Genomic DNA, 17,374 nt, shown 5'->3' with positions numbered 1-17,374 from the left:
TGAAATTTTGAAAAGATTGTAGTAGGTGAGATTGTTAAGAATCTCACCTAATATTTCATTTCAAAGTTAAGACTTTGGCGCTTGCATGCAACTATGCCAAAATTTGGTACTTACCCTATCCCTTGTTTCCTTCATATAACTTTTCCGTTTTCTAATTATATGTATATCTGTAAGGGGAAATGGGGCACCTTTGAAATTGGGATTTTTCTCCTATGTTTAAATGGAGCCATATTTAGCTTCTCATTCTGTGTGTACATGTTAATTATATCACGATAAAGCTCAATTTTATTTAGAACTAAGTGAAAAATCTCAATTTCAAAGGTACCCTATTTTCCCCTATACTAATTTGTTTTACTGATTTTCTTCTAATTACAAAAATGTCAAATAGCAAATAATCTGCGAAAAAATTACCAATTTAAGTTCAATTGCTGTTCCCGAATGCATGTTGTTTAGACTTGAAAGTGATACCTTGGCGATTTTCTTGGATGGTAAATAAAAAGCCCAATAGAATTTTATCTTTATTATTCTTCATATACTTCCAATACAGTAGTTTACAAATTATAAGAAAATGCAACGGTTAACAAAACCGTAAATTTATTATTTACTTTCATTTTCATCTCTTTTCATCATTTAATTTCTTCTTTTTTTTTAAATATGTATATAAGGAGTTCTATTACTTTTATATTATACTTGCCATCATTAATAGTAATTATTATTTTTTTTCTTTCGTCTCATCGTGCACTTTCACTTTTATTTTCTTCCTTCACTTCATTTTATTTTTTTAAATAACATAATTTAGTAAAATCATTTTACAAATTGTTGCTTACACATTTTTTTTAATTGTCGCATATGGTGTTTTGTTGTTTTTTTTAATGTCCTTTGAATATTTATTTTTCCTAAGTAAAATGTTTTCTCCGAGCCTTAAAAATTTTCACACTTTTAGAAAATAAAGGAAAATCAATTAAGAATAGTTTAACTCAATCATTTTTTTCAGCATACGCTGCATCTTTTCAATTTTCCTTTTTTTTGTAATATATTAATTATTTGTTACCTACATATCCTATTTTTATTTTAATTTATATATGTATATATTTATATATTGTGTAAAAAATTAACATAGATTTCAAGTAGATCTTGTTACTTTTTTTTCTGAATCTTCCCTTTAGTTTCTTCAATTACCTTTTGATTACTATCGACCCCCAAATTTTATCTATTCGATAATATTCAAAAGCAGAGTTGTTGTTTTGTTTATTACTTTTCGTCGCTAAACCTTTCGCTTTTTTTCACCATTTTTTCTATAAATATGCAGTAAGATTTAAAAAAAAAATTAAGCCGCAAAATTAATTAAAATAATTTTTGTGTTTTTTTCCTGACTACAGCACATTTTTCGAATGTAATAATTCTATTTATTCAAATAGAATTCTACAAGTAAACATATTAATATACAAAATTTTGCCTCACGTCAATCATTTAATAAGTGATAGTATTACAATATGTCTTGTGGATAATTTTTTATCAGCAACTCTTTTAGCTTACTTGTGTAAGCATTTTATTGCAACAAAAGTGAATGCTGAGGCAAAGTATTAAACAAATTGGGGGTTGCAAAAAATTACTAACTTGTATTAATTGTTTGACTATAAAAGAAAATATCCCACTTTCTTTTCTCCCAACTCTTTCACCATCAACATTGACAAAAAAAAGGTGTGTATATTGTGTAGTAATAGCATTTAATTGCAGAAAAATCTCTCACATATTCATTTGATCAACTTCCTCTGAATAGTGTGTAGAAAATATTGTCTACTATAAATGCAATAATCTAACACTTTACTCATTTACTAAATTTCAAAAGAAAGTTCAAAGTGTCTTTCTACTAACAGAGGAGTTTTTTTTTTTTAAATCTATAATGCAATAAATTGTTTCTTTATTCTTGAATTTCACGGTGTTTTATGACAAAAATTTCTATTCCAATTTCATTTTATTAACCATTCATTTTATTATTACACATTGATTTTTCTTTTTTTTTTTTCTTTTAATAAAAATTACTCACAAATATAATGACTGTTTTCTCACTTTATTTCAATTCGTATCTCCTAGTTTTTCTTTATTTATTTTTTATTTTTTTATTTTCAATTTTTTCCATTGAAAAGAAGTACTTGTTTGATCGCGCTTTTGTCGTCTAGCTTCTCTGTGGAATATTTCCATTACTCAATCCTCTCATTATCTACTCTTATTACACATTATGTTACTCAATTTGTCACTAATTGAAGGGCAGAAAAAAAATGAAAGAATAAAACATTAGACAAATTTCGTCCTTTTGCGACATCACTATTCGAAATATTTGTGGAAAAGCATTTTTTTTAAACAATTTCTTTTTTTTTCTTCTGTGTAATAATGCGTACAATTTTCAGTTCTGTATCGACAATATTTTCCAGCATGTATCCCCACAATGATTAGAGTTTGAAATTACAGATATATTGAAAGGAAAAGGATGACTCAGTAATGAAGCAAGTTAATTCCATTTCCCAGGACAAAGTTTTTCGCGTAGACAGCACACATCAGCCATTTATCTTTTTTTTTTTGATAGTATTTTCTAAGACAGGACTATTTAATAATAAATTTTTTAAATGAAAATATTAGACAAACCGTATTATGCCTAGCGCACAATAACTTTTATTTGTAAACGTGTTTTCAAAATTTCCTATAAGAGTGAGCAAGATGACTAGATCTAGCTTTCATTCACTCTCACTGAAATCTCAAAAATATGTTTATAAAACAAAAGTTATTGTGAGTTGAGCATTAATTTAGAATAAATGAATTCTATAATACAGTAAGATGCAGTGAACATCCTTCCTGCGGATTTTCTGGAAAATTTTCAGTGTCTTTCCACTATTTGCAGATGAGTTTCTCTTGCATTGATGAATATGATGGGTAAGATTCAGAATATGTGACTGAACCTTCTTTGAATCTGAAACAAAAAAATAACCATGAAATATCTCTATTGTATAAATAATTACCGAAGATGCTTTACGATATATATTTTTTACATTTTAAATTTAAATGTCATTTTTCGAACTCTTTTACTAAATCTAGAAAAAAATGCGAAATAGAATGAAGTTTGTTCTCTTTTGTTTTTGCGTTTTGTGACCCAAACAAAAATCATCGAATAACTTCCATATAATATGAAAAAAAGCAAGTGAACTTATATATATAGTCATTCGGGGAGAGTTGGAACAGTGGGAGAAATGGACCACTTCGCCTCCTGACTACACCCTATGCACGATCTCCACCTCATTTGGTCTATTTGTGCCCTTCAACATTTTAATGAAAACCCCCAAATTACAGCTTTCTACCTTTAAAATTGTACGAGAAAATTGAAATTGAATTTTTTGGATGTCTGAAAAATGGCCAAAAAAATTTTATTTCGCCATAAGAATACGTGTATTTTGGGGTTGAGGAGAGATGGAACTTAATAGTTTTGGCAACATTTCCGGTGTGAATTTTGGTCAATGTTCTTCAAAATCTTTTCAAGTAAATCTTAGAAATTATTAGGTGAGATTCTTAACAATCTCATTAGGTGAGATTCTTAACAATCTCACCTACTATAATCCTAACAAAATTTCATGTCGTCCGATCGACCTCAAATTTGGCCAAAATGTGTTTCAGCACTTCCTGATCACGAATATATATGTGGCTAATTTACGTTCCCGGCCGGCCGGCCGGCCGCTCTTTGGAGCTTAATAGCTCCTAAACTAAAAAAGATATCGACTTGCGGTTTTCGGCAAAGGTTATATATCGGGTGAAAATTGCAACTTGGTGCATTGACCCCCCACCCCCCACCCCTCCTTCCGCCATTTTGAAGACCCCCCTTTTTTTGTTTTCTCAATAGCTCCGCCCCTATGGCATCAAGCGGACTCAAATTTTAGTATGTTATAGCTGGGCCTTAGAGCTTTCCATCAATACCAAACTTAAGGTCCCCTGACCCCCCAGACCCGAGCTATAAGGGTCCAAAAAAAAATTTCTTAAAATGGCCATAACTCCGGTTCTAATTGTCAGAATTTAAAAAGTGAGGGCTTTTTGGAAAGCTCTCGTGAAATGCCACTTCCCCTTCTAACATCGCAAGTTCATAAAACCACCGCTAGGGGCGCTATTATTAAAAAGAAAATTTTTAAATCTTATAAGTTAAATAACTCAAAAATTCCATTGTGCATCGGGCTGAAATTTTAGTATGTTGTAGCCGTTGATTATACCTATCAAACAAAAAAAACCTTAAGTCGATCCATAACCCCTGACCCGAGCTATAAGGGGTCAAAGTTCGAACATTGACCGGCCTCTATCTCCGGTTCTAATTAACATATCGACCTAAATTTTACCTTTTTGGTTTCGTCTCGATGAGCACTTTCAGATGGAAGTTCAAAAAGTCACCACAGGTGGCGCTGTGATAGCGTCAAAATTCATCGAAATTCAAAGTCACTTTTCTCAAAAACGGCATTGTGCAAGTTAATGAAATTTTAGTATGTTGTAGTCCAGTCTAGGACGTTTCCAAAATGGTGCGCATGCGCGCTGTGGTTTCAATAGAACCGGAGATATGAGGGGTCAAAGTTCACGAAATTCAAAAAATCATATCTCCGGTTCTATGTGACCGATTTTGATGAATGAGGGCTTAAACGAAAGATCTCACCAAATGCTACAACATTCTAAAATATTTGAACTTCGTGGGACCAACACCAGGGGCGCCACAGTCGAAAAACCAATTTCAATATCACATAACCTCAATTATCTCGACTGTCGCTGAACCGATTTTGATGATTATTTCGACATAATTGTAGAGCACATTTGTCTCTACATTTCGTCCATACATCATTTTCCACTCAGACTACGCTATCACTCCGATTTTGCCGTTTAAGTGTGAAAAAATTGATTTTTCCCATAATAACGCTTTGAAATCACTCAGATGCCAATTTGACTGCCTCTACTCCACCAAGACACTTAAAATAGGGTTTTAAATGGAAAGTCCCACAAAATACAACAATTCCTTGATATAGTTGAAGTTCAACAAATGACTACTTGGGGAACTCTGGATGAAAAAACAAGTTAAGAAACAAAAAACCTCGCTTATCTTGGCTTCTGAGTAATCGATGAGATCATGTTCTATGGGAAAATTATAGAGAACATTCTGGTCTGCATTTCACCCATATATCACTTTTCTATCAGTTCATCCAAATCCTTGATATTTTGGTTTAAATACAAAATTTGTATAATTTCACGAATTTGATTCAAGATAACTGAATGGCGTCTCCCAACTTCAGCTCTAAATCGAATTTGCATGCACTCCGAGTTAGCTCACGTTAAGAATCTCACCTACATAAGCCGGTTAGGATTATCTGTCCCTTTTCCTTAAATTTCTGGTAAGACTGACTTGATACACTCAGCGAAATTGCCATCGAAGTATATGAGCCACATTTTCCACAAAATAAATCATTCATACTGAAAAAATACAATAAACTCTAATACATTCAATGTTCATGTCTAAAATTACTTCCCTCCTATTCTAAATTAATAAAATAACCTATAAATATTTTGCTAAAATTAGAAGTGTTCCACCTTACCCTCACTTTTTTTTTGAGTGCCTCAAAATGCAACTTTTTTTTTAAATCCTATTTTTCGAAGTCTTTTCTAATATTGATATCTTAAATTTAGAGTCTTCAAATGATAAACCAGTGAGATTTGTCTTCGTCCCACATTCAAAACGTATCCGCAATATTGAATATAAAAAAGGTGTTCCATCTCTCCTCGAATGACTATATAAAAAAAAATTATAGAGCGTAATTCGTTATCGCAATAATTGAGCAATTATTTTACTCCTAAAGAATTATTGATTTCAACTACTAAAAAATAAAATCGATTTAGTAAAATCGGAGCAATGGCCACCTAAGTAGCAACTCAGTGATAAATATATTTCTTTTAATTATTGGACCCAAATAATAAAATAATCGCATTCAATTTTAAAATTAACAATCCTGCTAGTAAGAAATGAGGGGGCCTCAGTGGATAGAGTAGTGGCTCTATGACTGTGAGGTCTCGGGTTCGATAACTAGGCAGTTGCAGATTTTTAGCTGTCGTATTAGTCTCGAATTCGTCCAGTGAATGAATGAAAAAGTAATGCCAATGCATTGTCAATGCACCGTCTAAAAAAGAGAGGTTGATATAGCAAATAAGTTTCGACATGCAAAATTCAGTCGAATACACAAATACACATTCACTGCCCAGATCCACAAACCGCGAGGCTGGTGTACCGTGATATAAAGCGGTACTGTGCGTATCAGAACGCACACAGAACACTGTGATATAGAGTAGATTTACCGTCTTGGGGATTAGGATAGAACAGGAGAAGTGGCCTGGGCAGCAGCGGTTCCGAGAGGAATATAACCGACCCATAGACAAATTTTAATCTTAATCTTAGTGAAAAATGAAGATCTCCGAGTTGAATTTGAATTATAGTAAGGCCATGTAACTCCGACGATTGCAAAACTCGGATGCCGCGACCGATTTAACTCGGATACATCCACTTAAAATATAATTTATATTTTTATTTCTGTAATTAATTACTGAAGTATCATAATATAACTATTCTACTTTAAGAAAAACCAAAAATTATATTTTTATCGGTTTAATAAGTGGGTAAAAGAAATATTTTTTTAAGCTCGGGTCAGCTGGGTTGTGTACTAAAAATTTAATTTCTGAGAAAATTTTGCTGTTGACAGCTCGTCGCTGGAAAAAGTTTAGTGTTTTTTCTATATAATAAAACATTATTTGCAATCAAAATTATCAATAAAAGTTAGTGTAGTTATTGATCTACAAGGTGAGTAAGAGTTTATTGATAATATATTAATAATTCATACAGAAATAAGTGATTTTTGTGAATGTTTACATTTCGATGCATGTCGGATGCGGTGAAAGTCAATGTTTTGGTTCAGAATTTGCATTGTTCAGGACTCTTTTTCTGTTTCAGATGCCAAAGGGAACAAAAGAAAAGACCTATAAGGACAAGCCCTACTCTAAGGAAGGTCTTAGGAATGCCTTGCAGTGTGTACGAGATGGTTCTACCATAGCATATGCATCCAAAACATTTAATGTCCCAAGAACAACACTGCACAACAAATTGACTGGCAGATACCCGGAAGAGTGCCCCAATGGCAGGCCAAACGACGGACGCTTACAAAAGAACAAGAAGAAGAGCTTGTCAAATGGATCCTGGGATGTGCGGATGGCTGGCATCCCATCGGGAAGGAACAAGTTCTGGACAGCGTTAAACTCATCTGTGAGGTCTACAAAATTCCAAACCATTTTACAGCTGGAAGACCCGGAGACGTTTAGTTCAGGAATTTTCTTAAGCGTCATCCAGAGCTCAGCATGCGCAAGCCAAAATCCTTCTCATTGGAAAGAGCTACTGTTACTGCTGAAGATCTCACGGAATGGTTTCAGAATTGTCTTGGATATTTCACAGAACACAACCTTCTGAGCATTTCACCAGACCGTGTTTTTAATTGCAACGAAAGTGCCTTCTTTTTGACACCGGAAGATGGAAATGTCCTGTCCAGGAGAGGTTCACGTGTAGTTCCATCTCTTAAAAATTCAGGACCGAAGCAATGTATCACAGTACTCTTCATGGTGTCAGCTACTGGCGAACTTGCTCCTCCAATGGCTGTTCATAAAACTGACATTACTCCAAAAATTGCCATTCACAACGCAGAAGGATGGAAAATGGGAACGTCACCACAGAGTGGCTGGATGGATGGGCCACTTTTCTATGCTGGTCTTTATTTCCCGAAAATTGTTTTCCAACATTCAGAGGAGTCCATTATCAATAACCAGCACGATCAGGCCACCGACAATAATCCTTCAAATGATCCAGTCATCCCTGGGAACCAACTCTCTGCAACTTCTGAGACTCTCGATCCTCCTGAAACTCAACCGATCTTCGACACACTAAAACAATGCTATTTCTGGCCAGGAGAAATTCCAAAACGTCGTCAGAAGAAGAGGGTCAAAGCCAGCAATGTGAAACACCAGTATATTGTATCTTCCGAGGAAATTATCGCGGAACAGGAGGAAAAATTGAGGCAGGATTTACAAAAAAAGAAAGAAATTGCTGAACGGAAGTTGACCAGAGAGAGGAACAAAAAAATAAGGGCAGAAGAAAAGGAGATAAAACTAAAGGAGAAACACATGGTAAAGGAAAAGGCTCAAATGCCAATTGAAGCTGAAAAGAAAAAACGTGGAAGGAAGTCAGCCAAGAAAACCGAGGAAAAATCAAAGAATTGAGTGCAATCTTAAAATAAATAAAAATATATATAATTAAATAATAAATTAATGAAATGAATTGATGGAATAAAACTCTAAAAAAATGTTTTTGAAATAATATCTTCTCATTTTTATGCATTAAACTTTTCCTTAAAATGAGCATCCGAGTTTGATCGAATTCAACGGAGTTACATAAAAGCGTCGCAGTAACATTCTTGCGCATATATTAATATTATCGTAATTTTATTAATTTTCATCAATATTATTGCTAAAATTCTATTTCTATTATGATTCTAAATTAAACAAAGAATAATTCTATTGATTTGGAATGGCGAAAAAAATATTTCATCAGTCCAAAAACAAGCATTAAAGTCGCACTCTATGAAAAGTATCCGGATTACCTCTCTTTACTATAGAATAACTCGAAAAAATTGTGTGCGATCAGCTTTAAAATTCACTGGTAAAAATAAAAGGATCATTTTGATCCAAATTTGATAATTTTACAAAGGATGAATCAAATTTCAAACTTTAAATGCACATTCATCACAAGAGAACATGTTTTTTTATAAACTTATTACTAACAACATTTTTCGCTTATCAGAGTGAACATCAAAGATGACTTTTAATTGCTTTTATTCATTTATTATTTAGTTAAAACAAGTGATACTTTTCAAATGATCTTTGATAATTTCTATGAAAAATTGTCCTGAATAAAAAAAAACTTTGTTTTCTGTATTTTCTTTGCCTATATTTGTCACATTTTATCTAAAAAATCTTTAGATTATGCAACAAGTTGAAAATTTCAATGTTCGATAATTTCCAAGATGTAAAACAGAGGCTTGGAATTTTTATCATAATAAACGGGACTCTTGGCTACCCCAAAAAATATGGCTATATAATATATATAATATATCAGTTTTTCCATCCTAATGAAAAGTTTGCGTTTGAAGTCATTTTGCGTAAGATTTTTATCAAGAAAAGCCTGTTCTTATAAAATTATCAAAATAATCTCCTGTAAGCACATTAAAAAAAGTCCATATTCCTTGCTGGAATGCCTTAACTTTGAAACCTAAACCCATATTAACCAGACGAACTAGAATGTCACTGGTAACCGAAAAAAAAACACAATTTTTTGTCGGAGGAATTCTTTTTCACGCCAGAGATAATTCATTTATCCTTCAAGTTAAAAATTTGAATATTTTTAAATAGAAATATTGGAGATAGAATATTCATGTTTTGGAATTAGCTTCTTCGCTGAGAGAAATTCGAAAAAGTTAAAATAACATTCCGGAAATGTTAATTTTACCCTGCAGTATTGATCCGAAATCGGTGTAAATATTACCCTTTTTAGGTGTATTACGTGTTAAAGGTATCCTATTCATGTTAATTTTACTCTTAAAGAGGTGTAAAATTAACATTAAAAAATGTTGATGTATTTTTACACCTAAAAAGTGTTAAAATTATGAGGAAAAAATGTTAACTCTTTCGCGTCCCATTTTTATTCAGCAGATGAATTCATGCAAAATTGAGTTTTTCCTAATGCTTTAAGATCAAATATAATAGTTCAGAGAGGAAAAAAAATTTCCATTGCGTGAAAACTCGGAAAAACCCCGGGTCATATATGACCCTGTTGTCCTCAAGGGAAGTGTATTTACCATTTGCAAAATCTATATCACGGGCTTTTTAAGAGTTTTTTTTGCTTGAAGTTACTAATTTGGCCAAAACCATGGCAAACTGGATTGTCTTGATGAACACTATACTCCTGGTGTTCAAGGAATCTTCCTGGTAATCCCTTGAACAGTCACTGTCACAATATTTTGAGTGGTATTTGGCAAAAATAAACTTATCTACATATTTATTCACACACAATACAATTGCACAATATGAGACGCTTGCAGAATACTCTAAAATATTGCAAAATATGTTATAATTCATCAGATATAAGATGAAATGTCCAGGAGCAAGATGTCCCACCTGCATTTCACAAAGAAAAACAATGTCCCAACTACATTTCGCTGCAGGTTTGGGACGAAAACACTGTTACCCTTGGGGACTATAGGGTCATATATGACCCGGAAAATTCTACACGCTTTTCTGGAAAATTGAGAGTCATTTATTATATCAAAATAAGCAATATACAATCTTTGGATATTCTATTTTGTGTTTCTAAAGAACTTTTTGCTGAAAAAAATAAATGAATATAAAAAAATTTGAAAAAGAAAAGTCATTTCACAAAGTTCGAAATTCGTGATTTTTGATCTCAAATATTTTCTTTTCTTGAATATCTGGAGTCTTGAGAAAATTAGCCAAGAATCTTACATCCTTCTATTATGATGTCGTGCACAAACCGATAGATTTCAATTAATGTAAATAGTCAAAAGAAATTGTTTTTTCCCCGGGTCATATATGACCCTAATGACGCGAAAGAGTTAATCGCACCCTCTTTTTTCTCAGTGTTACAGAATAATAAGTAGGTGATTGTACTGAATACGAAAAAATATGTTAAGGCACTCAAACCGCATTTTTTTGTCAATTAATATAAATTCTTTATATTAACTCGTTACGAAATCCATTTATTTATTATACTGTAACACGTGTTCCAGACAGAAGGTTTAGTCCAGTTTTAAGTCAGAAATCCTTAAATAATAACCAATTTTAGTGATTTTACAACTCTAACACCACAGAGAGAGCAGTATGTAATCCCTCGATTTTAACTTATATAGGGTGGAGTCTACACTTACGTGTTATACACACTTATGGGCAACGTAAAAATCGTAAGTTATTAAACAGATTTCGAAAAATAAAAAAATTGTTAATTACATCATAAACTAATAATTTTATAACTTTTCGAAATCTGTTTAACGTAAGAATTTAAAATTTTTGCACGCTGTCCATAATTGTATGACATCCATAAGTGTAGACTCCACTCTATATATTTCGACTCCTTACCCGAAGGGGTTGTATTTTGGTAGAATTTTGGAAATCTGAAGTTTCGAGTTTTTTGGAATCATGCGCTGTGTGTCCGTATGATCCGTACGGCAGTCGCCAGCTCTAGAAGCCAAACGGTTGGACATAGACTAGGGACTTTCGGAAGACCCCTTATAAGTCGGTCATCCCTCATTTCCTCCATCCTCTCAAAAGCATATTTTTTGGGGTTTGTTCGAAAACGCGTCGGGCATTTTTTTTTCATTTTTGGATATGTTTTACACAGGTGGTCATTGCGTCGTTATACGAAAATACAATTGAATAATTCCTAATAAGAGTTTTTCAAGGTCAAAGGTCACAAATGCCCTAGAGAACGTATTGTTCAATCGAATGGTGTTATGTTTGGGCTCGTTAGAAAGGTCTTGGAATTTCTGACTAAAGAGAGAAGGGCAATAAAATATATTTTTAACTCTGAATATAAAAGTGTTTTCACGATAGCAATTCGTATATCAATTGTACAGAAATGAGATATACAAAATCGTCTAGATTGCGAATATGATAGGTACAAATTGGTTAACTATAACTGGACAATAACATATCCAGCTTATATTTTGTATTCATCTAGAAGAATGGGAAATTCGAAAGTCGAAAAAAATTGTTTTCCCACAGTGTCCATTAATATATAGAAGTTAAACATCGCAAAGGATTAAATATCTTTAAAAAAAAAAATAATATTTCAGTAATAAAGCAAAATAATTGTAACGAATTACTTTATGTTAGTCAATATGTATGTATCGACATTTTTGATTGATTCAAAATAGAAGAAAGCGATCATCAGCAAAGTTGTTTTTTTTTATTTTATTAGGTGTCCATCTGAAAGATGATTGCCCCACTTCAACAAAGTTGTGAGGCAGGAATTTTCCTATTAGAATGTATTGATTAGAAATCCGTCAAGTACTTTAGGGAAGAACGTGAAAAAATATCTGTTTTGGACACTTTGCTTCCCCAGGCTTCTTCGTACTTTCTGGACCATTTCGACGAATGATTTTTGCTTTGTCTTGTTAAATTTATCAAAAGAAAAGGCATGTTTTTATACTGCAATTCCGAATTTGTGAACTTTCTCTGATGTTTTTTTTTATACTGCTGGAACTCAACAGAGAAGGCAGTAATATAATTTCTCAATTTTTTCACCCCCCCCCCCCCCAAAATTTCCATTTTCCACCGCCCGGAGACCACTTTTCTTTTCAAGATCAAAGGTTAAAAAAAAAGCTTAAAAAGGCACTGGAGATCGTATTTCTCATCGGAATGGTATCATGTGGTAAGGTCTTGGAATTTCCGATCAAACTGAACCGGTTCCAATAGGTTTTGAACCGTTAATGAACTAATTTTTATTCGAAATCCCATTACATTATTCCTGAGGTTTATTTTATGCATTGTTTGAGTGTTTATAAATCGGTTCGAATGAGTTGTGAAACGCGATAATGATCCGGTTATTAATCGATAAGTAATTTTTGTCCGAAAATCAATTTTATTCCTTCTAAAACGATTTAAAGGGGATCTTTTGAAAGATTTATGAATCGGTTTAAATCGGTTGAGAACCGGTAAACGGTAAATGATGCGAAAAAAAACGTTTGAGGTATAGCATCTAAATCACGAGATCGAACACTACGCAAAGCCTGGGACACTTTTTCACCACATTTTTATGTGAAATAAAATTAATTACAAAAATGCTAAAAAGAAGTGAATATTAGCAATCGAATTTTAAGTTCTATAAGTTCAGTAAAGTGTTCTAATAATAATAATCAAGAACTTCATAATAACAAAAATTGGTATAATTTACTAAAAATTCGTATTTCTTTGTGAAAAGAATAAGCCTTATATTTGTTAATTCAGAATAATTATAAAGAAATAGAATAATTATAAAATAACCGTGTCAATTATTTCTAGAGGTTTCACGAATTACAAATAATTGCAAAACATAGAGGATAAAGACAAAAAAATTATCATTGAAAGCAAAAAAAAATATTTACTTAGCCTTTTTTGGTTTATTTAAATTTATTTAACTTTTAAGACGAAATGATTTTTAATTTTAATTGAATTTCAATTATTAATACGATACGAATTTCATTAATATACGATTTTTTGCCACAAGAAAATTATTATTAAACCAGGCCGACATAGAAAATATTAAAGTGATATAAATAAGTTGAACTAGAAAATTTACAATAAACCAAATTGTTTAACACTTTAAGGACGATTGGGTCGCCGATCACCCAAAAATGAAATTTTTCCTAGTCTTCTAAAGATGCGTTTTGCTCTAAAAAGAAATAAAAAGCGATTTTTTGTAACCCCCGATTTTTGACCCTGTCGTCCTTAAAGGGTTAAAACCGATTATGTAAAGTTTATCTATATTCAAGAAATAAATTCCTAAAATATTTCTAAATAAAAAATTTGTCAAGTTTTCTTTGTATAACGACTTAAAAAAAATTGTTTACAGAAAATATTGATGCATCAGCAATACATACCATCTTACGAAAAAATGAAGGTTATATCTTTCCTGAAATGAAAGAAAAGATGCAATTAGAATATTTGGAACAAGGTCAAACACCTTTGAAGAATGAGATTATATAAGAAGATTTCAATATAATTACGGTTTGTAATGAGGACCGTGGGCTGCATCCAGAAAGAGATCTGTCCTCTGCAAATAGTGGTGAATCATAAGGGAGTGTCATCAACTGTGGGTCTGATTGGTGGTGTCGTTGGTCCGTGTAATGCTGATGTTGCTGGCGCCGCCGGAGGATTTGGTGGAGTTGAGGTTGATGGATTATTGATTGCTTCCCTTGGACGGCGGCATCTGTCCGTTGATGATGGGCAAAAAGTAGGCATGTTCCATGGCGGCGCGTGCAGTCAAACGATCATAGTGGTCATAGCGCAACAGTTTGTCCAGGAAATCAAGCGCCTCTGGTGACACAAGATGCTGATTGTCCGAGTGAACAAAACGCTCCCATCGTTTACGCGAGTGCCGCGAGAGGATATCATTAAATCGAGGATCTAGTTCGATGTTGTACTTATCTAGATAGGCGTACAACTCCTCTGTGCCGAGAACCTTGGCGATGCGCACAAGCTGGTCATAATTGTCGTGGCCGTGGAAGAAGGGCTCTTTCCGGAATATCATTGAGGCCAACATGCAACCCAGAGACCACATATCCAGCGAATAGTCGTACATTTGGTAGTCCACAAGGAGTTCGGGCCCCTTAAAGTAACGACTGGCCACACGAACATTGTACTCCTGCCCCGGATGGTAAAATTCCGCCAAGCCCCAGTCGATCAGGCGGAGCTTCCTGTTTTCATGATCAATCATCACATTGTGGGGCTTCACATCACGGTGCATGATACCCATGCTGTGGCAGTAGTCAAGTGCCTTCAGGAGCTCATACAGATAGAAGCGGATGTCATAGTCCGTGAGGGTCTGGTACAGCTGCTTGAAGTCTGTATTGTTGACGTGCTCAAAGATAAGAGCTGGTGTTCGGGACACAGGATCTTTTACCACTGCCAGTAATGTTATAATATTGGTGCCCCCGCGGAGATTCTCCAATATTTTAATTTCACGTTTAATTTTCTTCTTTTTGACTGGCTTCAATATCTTCACCACGCATTTTTCGTTGTTGGTCACATTATATGCTTCAAATACTTCACTGTATTTACCCCGGCCTAATTTTCTCACTAATTGGTAATCATCCTGATTCGCCCAGTCCACTCCATAGTTCTCATAGTCCCAATATTCACGCGGTTTATGAGAATTCACATCCGCATAGACTCGTGCTGTGCTGGGCAATGTCATTCTTAATTTTGTGGTGCTATATCGGCGATAGACATATGTCTGACGGAGCGCCGATTGGATAAAACACCTCCCGACAGCAATCAGTCTACAATATCACCAATTTTGACCTAATAACTATACTTTTAACACTAGAATTATATGAAATTTTTTCGTATTGAAGGAAGCCAGGTTTTTTTTAAGATGGTGGAGGCGCAGTGCTGCCATAAAATTTCGTGTGACAGCTGAGAAAGAGATATTTTCGAAAACATGGCAAAAATCCATTATCGAATTGTCAAGCTGACGGTCTTCGAAAAATGCGCTTCTACTTCCATCTCTGATCTCAACATAAAAACAAGAACAAATTTGATTTTTTTTATACTGTTATAATTCTAACTGATTTTTATACGGCAAGAAAGGGTGTAAATTCGGGAACTTAGGGAGATTCCTATATTACTCATAAAATCAATAATTTATCTTATGATTGTGTAAAAAGCTTTCACATTATTGTTGGATTTATCTTATGGCTATATAATTTTCTGCAGACGGTTGACGCCGACAGTAGCTTTTCAGAACTTATTGAAATGGAAAATACAGTTGCGACACAAAAAATAGGAACACAAAAGAAATATAAAATTTAAATTTAAAAAATATGTATGTACCAGAGGAGTTAATTTATTTATCAACAAATATAATCCTTTTGCGAGTTACGTTCTTGCGAAAATTTACAGAAAATTTTGTAACAAATAACAATGCCTAGAATATGTAAATAGAACAAGAAATAGAGATATTTTTAATTAAATCTTTTAAAGACGACAAATTGCCTTCTTCAACTTTCATTCTCTTCTATCAATTGTCGAATTTACAAATATAATAATTCGAAGTACAATGTGGCTGTAGAGGAGAACAGCCTACCACCTGATTCTAAATCTGATGTAAATGGATTTTTTTTTATTAAAATTTATGAATATGAAATGTTTTTTGGGTTATCTACAGCACAAAAAAATCAAATAATAAGAATTATTATATATATTATAAAGATTATAAATAAAAAATTTGGTAGGGGAGACCGGGGTAGAATTAGCCACGTATAGTATTAAATAGTGATATCTTATAGTTTGCCTTCTAAGGAATATTGAGGAAACCAAACCACTCTTTATTATAAATACAGGGTGGCTGAAAAAAATGCAACAAACTAAAGCGCTATATTATCCTCATTTTTTGTTCAACTTTTTTGAAATAAAGAAAAAATAGTAGTAAATACATCAAAATTTTAGAATATTATCGGTTTTGTTCAATACGATTTTATTTTGACTTGACTATGGTCTTAAGTCTGTCAAAAAATGCATCGTAGTTTGTACGAATGCGAGCCTTCTGAATGTCCTGCTATTCACAAGGAAGGGCTGTCATTAGCTCATTGATACTTTTTAGTCCTAACATTGACCAAAAAAATGTCTCTTTTAAAAAAGTCAAACGATTTTGCATCCTAGAATTGTGGAGGTCATTATTTTCCCAAAATGAAGTGCGAAACGTTTTTTTAGCCAAATCTTATTCGGAGCGTGATTTCTGACACGTTGTCGTGTCTTGATCGAGCTTCCATTACTTCATACTAAAATTTTTGTTTGTCCACGACTCCAACACTCCTTCCAGGACAATTTAAAGAAACACATTGCCATTCATTTTGACGGTATAGCCTAAAAAGCCTAAAAACCCCAGTGGATAGGGATAATTTGTCTTCAAGGAAGTCCAGACCTTCAAATAAGGTGGTCCTTGACTTCCGGTGGCCATTAGCACGTCTAAATTATCGTATGATCTTTCCTTTAGATAGACACAATTATTTTGTTTGAACATTAATTGCTCAATTAAAAATTTTTCTTATCAGAAAAGATGACATTTCGGAAACTGACCACTAACGTGCAAGCGAATTTACTCTGTCGTCGATCGAGCATAACTTCTTTATGAGGATCGACGATGTCTCTTCATTTTCAGGATTTGTAAGGCTTCATATAGAGGTCCTTTAACAATATTTATTTCATGGTTATTTGCGATCTATGCGTCTCAGAGTTCATTTGATTGCAAATGTGACGCAGATTTTGTTCAATTTGCTTCTTAACTTTAAGAACGATGACTATGGATGAAGCATTTTTTTTAGACCTTCACCAAAGCATTTTAAAATGCTGCTATAGTGTCCCTGTACCGAGTTATGTTTCGAAAAAACGGAAAGTATAATTACATAACGGTTTTGAAGAGCCCTAACAATAACTGCTTCTGCATTTCCTGCAAAATATACCGATATTAAATTGTCACGTTTGAGTTCCATTACGGTTTAAA

The 17,374-nt window shown here is 33.4% G+C and overlaps 2 protein-coding genes across 2 annotated transcripts; one reads left to right on the top strand and one right to left on the bottom strand.

The window, feature by feature from the left end:
* Positions 1-505: 505 nt before the first annotated feature.
* Positions 506-15,313, bottom strand: LOC129799459 (casein kinase II subunit alpha). The gene is made up of 3 exons (XM_055843347.1): positions 13,878-15,313; positions 13,752-13,783; positions 506-2,965 (listed from the first exon to the last, which is right to left on the bottom strand). Exon 1 carries the CDS (start codon positions 15,065-15,067, stop codon positions 14,051-14,053), a length of 1,017 nt encoding a protein of 338 aa, XP_055699322.1. The 5' UTR covers positions 15,068-15,313; the 3' UTR covers positions 506-2,965; positions 13,752-13,783; positions 13,878-14,050.
* LOC129799460 (uncharacterized) lies at positions 6,500-8,697 on the top strand. Its single transcript, XM_055843348.1, has 2 exons — positions 6,500-6,859; positions 7,010-8,697. The coding sequence occupies exon 2, from the start codon at positions 7,411-7,413 to the stop codon at positions 8,320-8,322; it is 912 nt and encodes a 303-aa protein (XP_055699323.1). The 5' UTR covers positions 6,500-6,859; positions 7,010-7,410; the 3' UTR covers positions 8,323-8,697.
* Positions 15,314-17,374: the final 2,061 nt, after the last annotated feature.

Source organism: Phlebotomus papatasi, chromosome 1 (assembly GCF_024763615.1).
Source record: "Phlebotomus papatasi isolate M1 chromosome 1, Ppap_2.1, whole genome shotgun sequence".
Classification (NCBI taxonomy): Eukaryota; Metazoa; Arthropoda; class Insecta; order Diptera; family Psychodidae; genus Phlebotomus; species Phlebotomus papatasi.
This window is presented reverse-complemented; position numbering and strand designations above follow the sequence as displayed.

Coding starts and splice junctions, on each gene's coding strand:
- LOC129799459 (XM_055843347.1), bottom strand. CDS start 15,067: ATGACATTGCCCAGCACAGCACGAGTCTATGCGGATGTGAATTCTCAT.
- LOC129799460 (XM_055843348.1), top strand. CDS start 7,411: ATGCGCAAGCCAAAATCCTTCTCATTGGAAAGAGCTACTGTTACTGCT.